Source organism: Rosa chinensis, chromosome 2, assembly GCF_002994745.2.
Source record: "Rosa chinensis cultivar Old Blush chromosome 2, RchiOBHm-V2, whole genome shotgun sequence".
Taxonomy (NCBI): Eukaryota; Viridiplantae; Streptophyta; class Magnoliopsida; order Rosales; family Rosaceae; genus Rosa; species Rosa chinensis.
This window is the reverse complement of record NC_037089.1, coordinates 38,986,640-39,002,859: the sequence shown is the minus strand read 5'-3', so window position 1 is coordinate 39,002,859 and position 16,220 is coordinate 38,986,640. Positions and strand designations below refer to the sequence as shown.

General features: G+C 34.1%; 1 protein-coding gene across 1 annotated transcript; it reads right to left on the bottom strand.

Annotated features, from left to right (window-relative positions):
* Positions 1-3,170: 3,170 nt before the first annotated feature.
* LOC112184267 (protein MAINTENANCE OF MERISTEMS-like) lies at positions 3,171-4,043 on the bottom strand. Its single transcript, XM_024322535.1, has 2 exons — positions 4,017-4,043; positions 3,171-3,908 (listed from the first exon to the last, which is right to left on the bottom strand). Exons 1-2 carry the CDS (start codon positions 4,041-4,043, stop codon positions 3,171-3,173), a joined length of 765 nt encoding a protein of 254 aa, XP_024178303.1.
* Between the last annotated feature and the right edge of the window lie 12,177 nt (positions 4,044-16,220).

The window sequence follows — 16,220 nt, the reverse complement described above, 5'->3', positions numbered from 1 at the left end:
TTTACTTAATGGTAAGTTGAATTGGTTTTTTTTTTTTTTCAAGCTGGAGCAAGTCAGTGGCCCGATGAATCCTGAATACTTTATGCTGAATATGAATGAAGTATATAGGCAATGCATAGGATGAAGAAGAAGATTAATGATTTTGTAGCTTTCCTCTCTCTCTCTCTCTCTCTCTCTCTCTCTCTCTCACTTCATATTGTTTATCATTGTGTACCAAATGTTGTGTTGTATCTTTGTGATAAAGAACACGTGGAATGTGGCATGTCATTTACTCACTCACTCTCAAAGCTGAGTTTCTATAATGTTTATAAAGTTCTTGACTAACTAGTGCTCAGGTTTATCTCGTCTTGGCGGTAGAAACACTAGCTATAGCATATCAGTTTGTCTTATAACTATGAATTTGTTATGATGAAAGGGGCATCCTTGTTGTGGGAACTTTTTGGGGGTTTGTGATTTTTTCAAATACTTTGATGGTGGTGTTATTTTGTGAATCAGAAGAAAACATTTGTGATGTGGGAGGACCATCGAGTACTCGTGTTTTCTTTGCTCTACTTAATCATGTTTTCTACAATCATTTCTTGCAGCTTGCTCTCCTAAAAATGCAAAAATGTTTATGCGCGGGGATCATGTGGCATTAGGACAGAGGGGTACCAATCCAGTTTCTCAACTCAACTTCTTGGCAATACTTCTTTCTGTTACTAAATTCATGATTTCAGTTTGACTGAGTTAATTTATATCATTGCCTATCATCTGTTCAGAATGTTAAAGTGTTGCATAGAGACACCATATTGGCTTTTCAAATCTCTTAATTATATCTCAGCATAATTTTTGTTATTATTTTGATTCATCCTTCAATATTGATTTCAGCTGAGCTTTGTTTTCTTTAGAATTGGACATCCCAAGACTTTCTCCAACTTGACATTCCAGCTGAGCTTTGTTTTCTTTAGAATTAGATATTCCAACCTGAAGAGGTGCGCATTGAGGTGACCGACTCTTTTCAGACTTTGCTATAGATGCTGACTAGCAAAGTGATTTTGAGTAAGGCTAGCTAGATTTTTTGTGAACCATTTGGGAGTAGTTGTACTGTTGCAGCAACTGTGAACAAAACTACATGTATACTTATTGCAATGGTTTGTTTTAGGCTACTCTTGAAGTAGGTTGGGGTCTTTTTGCCTATTTTTTGGACTATTAACATCTTTGATGTTGGATACAAATTAATGCAATGCCCCAATTTCAAATTATTTGGGATTTCATGTTGTCAAATGTGGATTAGATAGATGCATTGTAGCAGCAATTACAAAGTTAGTGGACATCATGCTCATGTAAAGGACATGATGTATATACGTTTATTTCAAATCAGTATTAAACTACAAAAACGATGTCATTAAAGAGATGATACATCAGATTGGAAACAAAAATAGATGTCTGTTTATTCAGTGCACATCGAGTTATTAAATAAGAAATGATGTAAAACAACGCAATGGACATCGATTTATTAAATGAAAAACGATGTCTAGTATAACTATGAACATCGGTGTCAACCTCAAAAACTGATGTTTAATAGAAAAATGGACATCACTTTGTAAAAGAAAACGATGTTTAACAGAATAATGAACATCGGTCGAGTAATACAAAACAATGTAGATTCAATCTTAAATAGTGTGATATATGGCAAGTACCAGTAAAGCTTATAAACAGCAGGAAAATTTCAAAAATACCGATGTCTAAGAATATTACACATCATTTCTAGAATGAGTAACGATGTTAAAATGAATACTAGTGCGGACATATATTTCATTAAGCATTAAATGAATAAATATGAAGGTTTAACAATATTTAACAACACCAATTTGTGATCATAATAGCAGTTTAACATCGATTATGGAATCTAATCTGATGTTTATTGTTGTATGGGACATCGGTTTTTAACCGATGTCTATTTTTTGGCAATCTTTTACATCACCCACTACCCACATGGGTATAAATTTTTTTTACATCGGTTTCTAGCCGACGTATATGAGAAAAATTCTAGTAGCGTTTGTACATGAAGTTTCTCAAAACCCAGATGAGGGAAACGAGGGGAAGAAGAAGGGATGATTTGTATCAGGATAATGAAATGACCGAAATACCCATCTTTGCCTTAGAGATGGGGCCCACAGGAGCTGACGTGGCAAGTAAATAGCTACAGTTGATGGAGGAATGACAGAATGATCTATTTGACGAGATTTGATAAATGCAGGGGTGTTTTTGATGAAATTGAAAGTCAATGGACTGAATTGATGCTGAGCACAAACTACAGCATACTAAACAGTATTTAGCCCTTTATAATTGATGAGAATAATACGTGTATCAGAAGGAACAAAAATGTTATATATATATATATATATATATATATAACACTTGCAACTTGCACTTGATGAGGTTCTTTGAAACCAGTATCCTCTATGTTGTCTCCTCCCCGGCAACTAACAACTACATCTTGGTCTTCATATGTAGAGAAAACATAAAAGAATATGTATTAAAACATATCTTACACAAAAATTGACTAATAGTACATACATAGTTATCCATAAAAAATTTACTCATACCCTCCCCTCTACGGCTACTAATATTTGCAACTTGGTCTAGAGTCTGGACCTGTAAGAGAAAACATAAATACATCATGAAACACAAAAATTGACCCGCATACAATATGCTGCTTACGTGAGTAAAGCTAAAGCAACGATTGGGTTTAAATCATTTGTGGATGCGGCTAACTATCCATGAGGTAACTGTATAATCTTCTAGGGTAAAAGTAGTAATTCATAAAAAATTGACTCATACCCTTAAGTGCTTCAAAACATTGACAAGGTGATTCATGAACCTACAACAGAATAAATTTAATCATAAACTGTAATAATAAATCCAAATTTAAGATTCTAAATCAATATGAACTTACATCTTGTACTTCCAAGGTTGTCAAAATTGAAGTAAACTGTTCTCTCATCTTCTAATTAATGCCTGCTGAACAGAGATTTAAAGTCTTCTCAGCACATGATATCTAGTGTACCAATGTTGGTGTTTGTGTCATATCTGGCTTAGATTCACAAAACACGCCTGCTCACTTTGAGATGTGTTTGAAAAAATAAATCTATAAAATAAAAATTAAATGTTAGTACACATGAATCTTGTTAACGCAAAAGCAGCTGATGTAAAATTAGCAACTCGATAGTAATATCAGTACTTAACAACAGAGTGTATGTACTGCCCTCAATAGTTTTACCCTTATTCTTACACTTTTCAAGGGACGTATGGATAAAATCTAACACCCCACTGCTCCAATTAAGGTCCTTAATTTCACCAATAACTCTTAGACATTCCAAAAAACTAGTATGCACTGATGAAGGAGAAGATGTAGGAAACAGAGTTAAGCCAATCACGTACAGAACATAGGTACGTATGTATTGCTCAAATATGGGAGAATCACGCTCCACATCATGAGGTACAATCATGAAATTTTCTTTGAGCCAAGTGAACTGAAGAATATCTTTTTTCCCAAAATTATTGGGAACTTTCCCTAAAAGCTCTTCACAAAGTTTCTTAAGCCCAAAGTTCTGGTACGTTTTTTTCATGACCTCAGATATTTTACGGCCATTAATAGGCAGCCCTGTTATATGATGTACATCATCTACAGTTGGAGCTAATGTAACATCATTGAGAACAAAATCTTTGTTTCCTGGGTTGTATTTTTCTACCAGAAGTGATAAGAGAGGCAAAGAATGTGTAATACGCTTTCTGCTCTCACTGCTCTTGCTAAGCAGATCATTCATCCTAGCATAGTGCTCAAAGCCAGTACCTTCCAGGGCTCTGATCACATTCTGGTCTGTTTTCCTAGTAAATATATTACCTAGCACTTCATATGTACGTTCCTACAAAATGAAAGAAATGAAAAAGTCAAGCTAAAGTTACAATCTTGATAGATCCAGTCTCACTCATGGATAAAACAAAAGAAAACAAAAAAGTGAAGCTAAACTTACAATCTTGATAGAACCAATCTCAGTCATTGCTGTGATTGTATTTTCACAATCCTGCAGAAAGTAAATTTCAGTTTCTTTTTCAAAAGAAAAGAAAAGGCTTTGTAAGTACCATCTGATGTTAAAAATTAACCTACATCTCAATCACAATCCATAATAGTATCTCTACACTTCTAACTTTCTAGTTTCAACGTACTATGAAATAGCATTGATCTTGGTCCCAAAAAAAAATGGCATTGATCTATGAATAATTGATTGGCAATTTCATGTGTACACATTTCACACATAGCCACTGGCATCCAAATACATACGCAAATCATAATCCAGAATTCATTTTTACTATTTCTGTGTCAGTGTAAGATCAATACATAAGCAAAATTAAAAAACAGAGGCATTAGGTATATTACAATTTATCTTTTAGTTTATACCAAGTTATGTGTCACCGATTTGTATCGATGGAAGCAAACAGAGATGGTGATAGATATCAATGGCACACAAGCCTTAAAATAGAAACCAAAAAAGCTCCCCCGAGATAGCAGCCGTAATGCCATCATCTCCATCATTTTGGCAATTACGTTTCTTTTTGTCCTGTTTTGACTTTCAACACATCCCCTGAGATAGCAGCCGTAATGCCATCATCTCCATCAGTTTGGTAGTTACGTTTCTTTTTGTCCTGTTTTAACTTTCAATACATCCGCTTCATGTGACCCCTATTGCCTAGGGGTGGGCATTTAGCCCGAAAATAAAAAAACCGGCCCCGGACAGACTCGAAACAGGCCCAAACGGTCCGGGCTTTTGAAACAAATTTCACAATTTTGCAAGGCCCGGCCCGAAAGCAATATAAAACGGTCTGGGCCCGGTCCTAAGAAATCAAAAAAAAAAAAAAAAACTCAAAGGCCCGTTTTCTGACTATTTATTAACTATATAATTCTAAACATATTTACTCTACTCTCTCTCTTCCTCTTTTCACTGCCGCACGTTTCTTTTCTCCTCCTCTTCTTCTTCTTCAGTTCTTCTTCTCTCATCTCCTCTCTTATTCTTTTATTCTCTCATTTCTTTTCTCCTCCTCTTCTTCTTCTTCATCTTCTTTTCACTGCCGCACATTCTCCTCTTCTTCTTCTTCTTTTTCTTGTTCTTCTTCTTCTTCTCTCATCTCCTCTCTTATTCTTTTCTCTTCCCTTTCTTCTAGCTATGATTTTCGTCATCTTAGACACCCAAGATTTTCATTTCTATTCCTCCATACCTCAAATTTCGATTCATGTGTTGATGTAAATAGAGTTGCAAAGAGGGGTCAGTTTCGGTTCGTCATCTCGTCCAAAATCTACCATTGCTATTGATGACTCATATGACAAAAATTAAGAATGTTGTTGCCATTTTATAATAAAGACATTCTATTTTTTTTCCTGCCATATAGTAATATTTTTTTGTAAAATTAGATAGTTTTTGTACTACATTTTCTGGCATGCTAGTGATGCACAAATGTTTTATTTTGTTATCTATGTTAACATCAAGACATTTAATATGGGTTTCACAATTTCTCAAGGAATTCATTAGAAGTTGACTCGGATTTAAACTCTTAAAATCGCGGAATTAGAAGTCCTACTTCACTAAAAAAAACTAAATCCTAATTAGATTAGGAAACCTAATGTCATAAGGAATCCTTATTGAACAAGGAGTGCTCGAGAAGGTTCCGGAATATTCAAGAAAAGTTACGGCAAAGAAGTCCTTTTTGGACTAGAAAACCTATTGACATAAGGAGTCCTGATGATACTAGGAGACATGTGAGAACTTGGAGAGCTGTAGAACATTTATGAAGCTTCTAGAAGATTTCTCCAACGTCATGTGCAAAGGAAATTTGTATATGACATGAAAAGAAGAATAATTATCAAATAAGGAAACATGAGTTCTTGAGGGTTGCTTGTGCCATGAGATTGAGAAGAATCTAGAAGAAATTAATGTCAAAGACTTCCTAGAGTTGTGAAAGATTATAGATTGGAGAGGATGATACAATTAGGATGACATGGAATTATTTCATTAATCAAAGATATGTGGATCAATCAGAAAAAACAAAGGAAAACCTATTCTTACTTTGAGTTGGTAAACTGAAGCAATATTGAACAAGGATTATAAGGTGACGTTTTCCTATATATAATGGCAATATTAGACGTCATTTAACATACCCAAATCCCAGAATCAATTCGTAAACCTCTCCCTTGCTTTCATATTTTCGATTTTCATCTCCAAAGTCAAGAAGCCGTGCTCATCCTCCTTCATTGTCATGAAGCTCCATCAAGTTCTCAACTTTGGAAGATCCTCTTGCAAACTTGAATATTTTTTAAAGTGTAGCTGTCACCATCACTCTTCTCTACTTTTTTTCTTTGTTCAAATAGTACATGAAATCCAAACAATACTATTATCACAACAATGATTTGAACATTTTTCATTCACCTATCGCATAACAATCAACACGGTCATCAAAGATGGAAGTATTTACGTTCCGGTTTATCGTACCTCAGGGATTACGAGCTAGCTAAGAATCCTATGGTTCTAGGTTACCGAAAATCACTTGCACAAACAAACAATAATAGAAAAAATGCTAAAAAATGCACCGAGCCTCATTCAGGCATGACTTTGCATTACACAAAGTCACATAGACGGCCTTGCACCAAGCAAGGCCTAGATTGGGTCGTGAAATAAACAAAAGTGCTTGTAATGCTCACGCCCACATGGATTTATAAATGAATGGTAGTGGGAAAGTCACAATGTTTTTTTTTTTTCATAAATGATAAATAAACTAACTAACTACGACATAAAAATAAGATAGATAGATAGGATGGGATGCATCGCATCAAGGGTCACCATGGAATTCAAATTTCTCCACACAAATCTAAAATCATATGGAATTATGATGATTAATTCAAATGATGCTTCAAATGTTTTGTAGGATTTCCATTTAGCATTAAGAGATCGAAAAGAAAGCTAAATTTAGTGTCATAAAATAGTAGTCAAATCTTAAGCAAAAACAAGAAAAGGAAAGAATACTTAGGTTTTGGCTACCCTATCCTAGTCTCAAACCTTATGCCTTGTTAAGGCCATAAGTGCTCAAAACTAAATGCTTTAGGTTTCGACAATTGATTGTAACACACTAGCAACCATCACCACAAATAATAAGGTCGAAAAGAGTACTTGTTATAACAATTACCCTACCCAACAATTTCGAATACTATTCCAACAATCAAGGGTAATCATACTCAAAAATTGGGTGATTGGAGAACCACAATCTAAGAAATCCAAATGGAAATAGAGATATGCAATGGGCAAATTCCACCATACTCATGCCATAATCTAAATTGAAATATAAATTTCCCAATTTAATATTCCAATTCCAACACACCAAATATAGATTAAGGAGGGGAAAACCTAAACCATACATCTAGAGTGAAGAAATTAAAGCAAGAGTACACAAATCATATGAATAAACATCAATTTTATTAATTCCTCAACCAAACCATACAAAATTAAACTTCGGTTTCAAAACCCTAAACCCATGAGGCACACAAGTATATATCAAAACACATCAAACAACACCATAAACAAGAAATAAGAGAGATAAAGAAGAGGGAAAGAGAGGAGAAATCCATGAAAGTTAAGGCAAGGCTTGTCATTAGCTATTGCCATAACTTCATGACAAGCTTCTCTTGCTACCTTTATGAAGTCATGATGTAGGGATGGTGGTAGGCCTCATAAAAAAACCAGCGGATCAAGTGGGCCGATGGAGGCCCGCAGGCCCGGAGAGCCAAAAGACTGGCCCGGCCCTTCAAAAAGCCCTCAAAATCCCTCCTCGATGGGCCAATGGAGGCCCGCCAAAAGCCCGCAAAAATCCTGCCCGGCCCGTAAAAGCCTGTAAACTATTATATTATATATATATATATATATGTATGTTGATGTGCTCATATTTCTATGCCTCTTTCTCTTGGAGTCTTGATATATATGTTTATTTCTCCTTATTTATGATTTATTGAAGTTAGTTTAGTGTCTTTGTAGGTGTGTTTGAAAGAAAGAAGAAAAGAAACTAAGCTGAGTTAACTAACACAGAAAACTGTTGTACAGAATACCCAACTCCGCTGAATTACTGGGAATTGCTCATATGGAATTAAGAGCTGTACTCTATATTCACGGAAAGCCCTATGTGTCTAATTTCTGAGGAAATTTACAGTTTACGATTCTGACTTTTCCAGAAAGAGTTATGGTAATTTAAGTTAAGGCAGTTCAGTTTGGAAGGGAATCTGCAACATCTTTTACAAGTTCATGTCTAGAACCTAACTTCGCTGAATTACTGGGAACTGCTCGAATGGAACTAGAAGCTGTACCCTATATGCACGGTAAGCCCCATGTGTCTAGTTTCTGAGAAATTTTACGGTTTGCGATTTCGACTTTTTTAGGAGTTATGGCAATTTAAGTGAAGGCAATTCAGCTTGGACGGGAATCTGCAACATCTTTTACAAGTTCATATCTAGAAGGCCCAACACATATATTTGGAAATCTTCAGTGTGCCGCATCATCATTATTGAAGATTCAGAACTTTTAGACATGTTTATATATGTGTTTGTGTTTATATATATATATATATAACATATACATACATACATACATACATACATATATATATATATGTATGTATGTATGTATGTATGTATGTATGTATGTGTGTATATGTTATATATGTGTGTGTGTGTGTGAGTGAGTGTGAATTTGTTGTAATTTGGCTTATGGTGAAATTGGAAGTTCTCATACTTCTATATAGAATATGTGCATATATATTCTACATGTCATGAATACGGTTGACCGATTCGATCGCATTTGAAAATATGGTGAAATTAGCTAAATTTTTTTCCACACTCATAATTTATTATAATAATCTCATCCAACGGTCGGTTTTTCCATTTTATTTGAATTGATAAAGGTTGCCCTTTGGAGTGTATGATATATAAATATAGGTTTATAAGAGTAACTAAGTTTGACCTAGTTGATCGAATTCGAAACAAGACCCAAATTGGCTAGATTTTCTACAACCACCATAAAACATTACAATCTCTCCATCGAACGGTTGGTTTCTCCGAATTCATTTTCCACTTCATGGTTGCTTTAGAATGAACCTTAACAATTTAAATGCAATGTATAAGTCATACAACTTTAGGAGGCAAATTGGTATAGGCCAACGTATTTGTAATTAAAATTGAAATTTTTATCTTATGTCCACGCACATCCATTGATGGAACATTTACATACTTGATGTGAAAAAATAAGCACGTTTTGCGGTCGTCATGTCATCAGTCAACCAAGAAGACATATAAGTAACAACGGTTGACCAATTCGATCGGATTCAAAAATATGGTGAAATTTGCTAAATTTTTTACCACTCATAATTTATTGTAATAATCATATCCACCGGTCGGTTTTTTCATTTTAATTGAATTTATAAAGGTTGCTCTTTGGAGTGTATGATGTATAAATATAGGTTTATAAGAGTAACTAAGTTTGACCTAGTTGATCGAATTCGAAACGAGAACTAAATTGGCTGGATTTTTTATAACCACCATAAAACATTACAATCTCTCCATCGAACGGTTCGTTTCTCCGAATTCATTTTCCACTTCATGGTTGCTTTAGAATGAACCTTAACAATTTAAATGCAATGTATAAGTCATACAACTTTAGGAGGCAAATTGGTATAGGCCAACGTATTTGTAATTAAAATTGAAATTTTTATCTTATGTCCACGCACATCCATTGATGGAACATTTACATACTTGATTTAAAAAAATAAGCACATTTTGAGGTCGTCATATCATCAGTCAACCAAGAAGACATATAAGTGACAACGGTTGACCAATTCGATCAGATTTGAAAATATGGTGAAATTTGCTAAATTTTTTACCACACTCATAATTTATTGTAATAATCACATCCACCGGTCGGTTTTTTCATTTTATTTGAATTTTTAGAAGTTGCTCTTTGGAGTGTATGATTTATAAATATAGGTTTATAAGAGTAACTAAGTTTGACCTAGTTGATCGAATTCGAAACGAGAACTAAATTGGCTGGATTTTTTATAACCACCACAAAACATTACAATCTCTCCATCGAGCTGTTGGTTTCTCCAAATTCATCTTCCATTTCATGGTTGCTTTAGAATGAACCTCAACAATTTAAATGCAATGTATAAGTCATACAACCTTAGGAGGCAAATTGGTATAGGCCAACGTATTTGTAATTAAAATTGAAATTTTTATCTTATGTACACGCACATCCATTGATGGAACATTTACATACTTGATGTAAGAAAATAAGCACGTTTCGCGGTCGTCATGTCATCAGTCAACCAAGAAGACATATAAGTGACAACGGTTGACCAATTCGATCGGATTCGAAAATATGGTGAAATTGGCTAAATTTTTTATCACACTCATAATTTATTGTAATAATCACATCCACCGGTCGATTTTTTCATTTTATTTGAATTTATAGAGGTTTTTCTTTGGAATGTATGATATATAAATATAGGTTTATAAGAGTAACTAAGTTTGACCTAGTTGATCGCATTCGAAACGAGAACTAAATTGGCTAGAATTTTTACAACCACCATAAAACATTACAATCTCTCCATCGAGCGGTTTGTTTCTCCAAATTCATCTTCCACTTCATGGTTGCTTTAGAATGGACCTCAACAATTTAAATGCAATGTATAAGTCATACAACTTTAGGAGGCAAATTAGTATAGGCCAACGTATTTGTAATTAAAAATTGAAATTTTTATCTTATGTCCACACACATCCATCGATGAAATATTTACAAACGTGATGTAAAAAAATAAGCAAGTTTTGCAGTCATCACGCCATCAGTCAACCAAGAAAACATGCAAGTGACTACTGTTGACTAATCCGATCGGGTTCGAAACTATGATGAAATTGACTAAATTTTTAACCACACGTATAATTTTTTGTAATAATCACATCTAACGGTCGGTTTTCCTATTTTCTTTGAATTGCTAGAGGTTGCTTTTTGGAGTGTATGATATATAAATATAGATTTATAAAAAATTAGTGTCTTTAAAAATTTATTTATAAATAAATTAGTGTCTATATATAAATATAGAATTTTTTTTGGTACAATATAGATTTGTTCCGTTTGGTTGTATTTGATCATTATCCAATGAATTTTCAAAGCTTGATTAAAAAAAAATATTAGTGTCTTTAAATATTTATTTATAAATAAAACTTGCAAGGCCTGCTATATATGGACAGGCTTGGATCCTTTGATTTACAATAAAGCCCGGCCCGGCCCGACCCGCCATTATTTAAAAATGTAACAAGGCCCGGCCAGGCACAGCCCGGCCAGTTGACGAGGCCTAGATGGTGGCCTAGATACCGGAGATGTGTGTGCCTCCTCCTTGTGCAAGCCTACATGTGAAGAATGGGGGATGAAGAAGAGAAGAAGAGAAGAAGAGGTGAGAAGGGAGAGCAGTCCCCAAATTCGGCCAAAAGGCTTAGGGTGAAGAAAAATGGGTTTTAAGCTTGTGAAATGTGTGTGCAAATGTACTTAAATAACCCTTTGGGTTCAAGGGTTAAGATTGGATCCCTAGATCCAAGGGCTAAAAAACAAGTAGAAAATGGGTAAAATGAAAAGACTAAAACAATCTAATAAAAATGTAGAGAATTAGAATATTAGAAAACATTTTGGAAAATAAAAAGAAAACAGGAGGGTAAAAGTGTAAGTGAGTGTGTGCCTAGTGTGAACATAAATAAATATCTCCATCCACGTGTGATGTGTGTGAGGTGTGTGGTCCACTAATTATTATTGTCATTACATCAATTTTGAATTTGAAATTTGAATACAAAGATGTAATACAAATGAGCTTGGGTCTTCACTTGTGTGCTTCTTTGGTCTTGGGCCTCAGACTTCTTGTTATTGGGCTAAGTTGACTTGGTTGACCCGATGGTCAACTAGTTGACTTTTCGTCACTTAGTCGGAGTTGATTTTTTGCTCGAATTTGCTACTTCTTTCGTCTTTTTCCTCTCTTGACCATAATTTCCTACAAATGCATAAAACAAAGTAATACAACAAAATAATGCTTGAGTATTCGCTAATTTCAAGGTAATTAGGGTTAGAAACACTCGTAAATTGCGTGTGAATCAAACAACATTTTGATAAATAAGAGACTTGACCAATATATGTAATCATACTAGAAATTTATACAAACAAACTTGAGAAATTATTCAAACTAAGGGATTACCATACCTGTAATTAACCGATGTCTTATTTGGTTCCAACATCCTAATAACCAACAGTAAAAAAATAATAATAATACAATAAGTATTACAATACTAAGCCAAATAAAAATATAAATATCAAAAATGAAAATCAATACCAACAATTGAAACTTAACCATGTTTAAAAAAAATGACATGTATTCACCTCAATCTAAATCACTATATTCATTAATCTAAATCCCATGATCCCACTATTCTGCACTGTACTAGTTTACTCTAGCTGTTTGACATGTTATCGAACACCATTTGCATTGTAGATTGTATAGGTACCAACACTATCATTTGGTCCAAATGATAATGAAAATGCATATAATTCTTTGGTCACATCACTTCATCCCTAGTTATATAATTTCTTAATATAAGTCTTGAACCATGTAGGAAACTAATTTCTTTGTCTCTCTTCTAGCGTGAGTGGAATCTCTCTTTTCAATATTTCATAATGTTGACTACATACACAACAACGAAAAGAGTTATCAAATAAATGAGCCAAATATAAAGTTGATAATCAATACAAATTTACCACTCACGTTTTAAAGCAGTGACGGATCTTTATGGGGCCGCCTCCTAGCCCCCCTATGTTTTTGAGTTTCTTAACAACCTATATATATAGTACATGAGTCAGAATAATAGTCAACAGATATATATATATATATATATATATATATGTATATAGGTATCACTTCCAATCTATTATACCATCACTTTTTGAATTTCTTAGCTGTTTTGTTCTTTGTTAAAATAAAATTTCCTACTTTCTAGACTTCTAGGCGTTGCCTTTTGCTATTCCCACGTCTTCTAGGATTTTCCAATCTCATCATTTTATTGAAAAGAGTCATACTGCTTCAGTGCTTCTACATCCTTTTTTATTATTAATATTTATTAGGTATACAAAGTAGAAAGGAAAAGGTCTTTAAGAATTTTCTTCGACATTGTCTCCTACAAGGTCGTCTTCTACATCGTCTGCTTCAGTCCAATTTCAAACTACTTCAAAGATTATCAAAATCTTTTCAAGACTAGTCTCTCTCAGATCTCAACTCTTAATCAATATTATTCATTTAAAAGAATTCAAGGTGCATTTAAACCATTGAAAAATTTGTATTTATCAATTTTAGATTTAGAATTTTATCGTATTTCCTTACAATTTGGTATGATCATATTTGAAAGGGTAATTACTAATAGTTTCAATATTGATTCTATAATTGATGACTTTAGTTCTATGAAAGAGAGTAGGCCACAAATCTTTTTGTTTGGTTATTGCAGTTTTATCGAGCCCCTCCAAAGTTCAGCCACAGTTTTAAAGGGTTCAACTTCATCATAATTGTCCAAGATATATCAATAAGAAAGTTTAATCTCTTTATCTATCCAACCAACCATTTTATAGCCACCAAGTGGTAGAACATTTTGAGCAAAAATAGACAACGTTGCATTCGTTTCACCCTATCATAATTTTATTCCGGTCGAGTGAAGTCCGTCTCAATATCATTTAGATACATTGAGCAAAAAGTTGGTGATTCTTTTGCAATATAACCCTCGACAATAGAACCTTCAGCTTGAGCTTTATTACCTACCTAATACTGTAAATCCCCAACTTCCTACAAAGTAAACATTAATGTAATAGTAAAATACTATTCAAATAAATCAATAAAAATAAATAAGAAGATTTTTTATTACCTTTAAATAAGGAGCATCCATATTTATCAAACTGGCCCGGCAATTTTTGCTTCTTATAGCAAACGCATAGCTAATTGGACCATGATGTCGAAGTGTGCAGGTGGGAATATCTACTCAATATTGCATAAAATAATCATAATGTTACGCTGCAATCGGTCTAAATATGCCACCTTTAATGTTTTTGAACATATATGTTCAAAGAAACTTGATTATTCAACTATAGGATCACAAACATCTTTGCTCAAGAATAGCTAAATTCCAACTGGGAGTAGCCATTGCAGCAACACATGACAATCATGCTTCTTTAAACCCATGATCTTCCCATTTTTAACATTTTGGGATATATTGGTACATGCCCTTCAGGGAATGTTGTAGTGTTCATCCATTCACAGAACTGTAGTCGTTGTGGTGGAGTTATGGTATAGTAGGCAAGGTACTTCTTAAACCTTTCACTTTGCAAATTTAATCGAGTTTTAACTGTAACTCGATATTTGAAACTACTTTCTAATCAATTTAATATTTGAAACTACTTTTGATAAATCTTTTTTTATTAAAATCATTTCTCTTTCATAAACCTTTGGCATGCAATTAACCACTTATAATAAAAAAAACAAGTTCAAGGTTATAAGTCACAAATACCTTCAAATATCAATTTATGAGATAAACTTGTAACAACATAAGCACTTTGCTTTAGTAAGGCCTCATAAGAAAGCTGGAGGTAATAACTGGAGAGTAAAGTAGATATTTGCTTACAAGGTAACTTAGTCCAAAAACTTGTCAAACACCTATAATGAGCTAAATCAAAATAGGCAGACTGTGGCGGACAACTGGTCATGCACCCATGTCACGCCCCTGATTTTATACACAATAAAAATCGATATATAACCCAATAATTATATATGCGTGAACGTTCAGCCATCAATACAAAATACTTTGAAACTTTTTCCCATTTAACCTAAGTACATATGGATCCCCTGAACCCACAATTCCAATATTGACTGGCTCCACAGAGTAACATAATACACGAGCTTACGAATTAAATTGTCAACAACAAAATAAAACGTAAATGCTTCTCAGAGCTCACTACAAGCGGAGGTCTTAATAACGGTAAAATCACAAAATTGGCTTTATATCATAAAGCTGCAAACACGCTACCCCAGCTTCAGCCACGATTATCCTACCCTGCAGGATTAACCCCAACACAGTTTGAATGGTGCACCGGGTTGCCACACAAAGAACCCAGTAAGCTTTTGCAAGCCTGTATGAGTAACTCAAAACAACTCAAACAAAATCACCTGATAAAAACCCGCACGAATCACAAGATAAACCCACCCAAATCACTTTTAAATCAATAAACAAATCACGGGATAAACCCACACGAATCACGAGATAAACTCACCCGATCACGTTTAAATCAATAAACAATCACGGGATAAACCCACACAAATCACGAGATAAACTCACACAATTCATGTTTCAAACAAGAAACAAAGCACGGTGGACAGACTAGAGCTCTAACTGATCGTATCCACAAACCCGGCCAAAGGTGTGAAATCCTGATTTTTCCACCCACAATCACATTTCGTGATCCACGATCCTCAACTCGTAAGTCTTTGGATCCACGGTATAAATACCAAAACATTTAAAGGAGTCGCACTGGACCCAAAATGTTACACGAATCTAAAATAAAAGATTCCCCGTAATTGATCCCTATCAATTACTCCCGGTACAAGACCCACATTTAAATAAACCACCCACGAACTAAAATGTTCCACAATACACAACACTTTTCAAAACAATACAAATCAACAATTTCACAAAGCATTGTTTCACGAAAAGTCACACCCAAAACAATAAAATGAACTCACCCATAATTATTGTTTTATCACACAAATCCACCTCCACGTATATATTTCACATAAATATATATATATATATATATATATACAAGTAGACATTCACTCAGGAATGTTACTACTTAATACCAACTATAGTTTGCAGTTAAATAATTAACGCCAAAACAATAATGGTAATTCCGTTCATAATGAACCTTGTGAGATTACTCACCTCGAAACTCCCGTTGAGTCTTTAATACAGAACAAGGCAGCCACACCGTAAAACAACAGTCCAATGATACCTCGTCAAGTACCTAATCACATACGGTTTCAACTTAGCAACAATCCACAAATGATTTAAGTCCGAAACC

Excerpts from the sequence above, each read along its gene's own strand:
- LOC112184267 (XM_024322535.1), bottom strand. The coding sequence starts at position 4,043 with ATGACTGAGATTGGTTCTATCAAGATT. Across the intron at positions 3,909-4,016 it reads AGATTGGTTCTATCAAGATT|GAACGTACATATGAAGTGCT; the intron begins GTAAGTTTAGCT and ends TTCATTTTGTAG.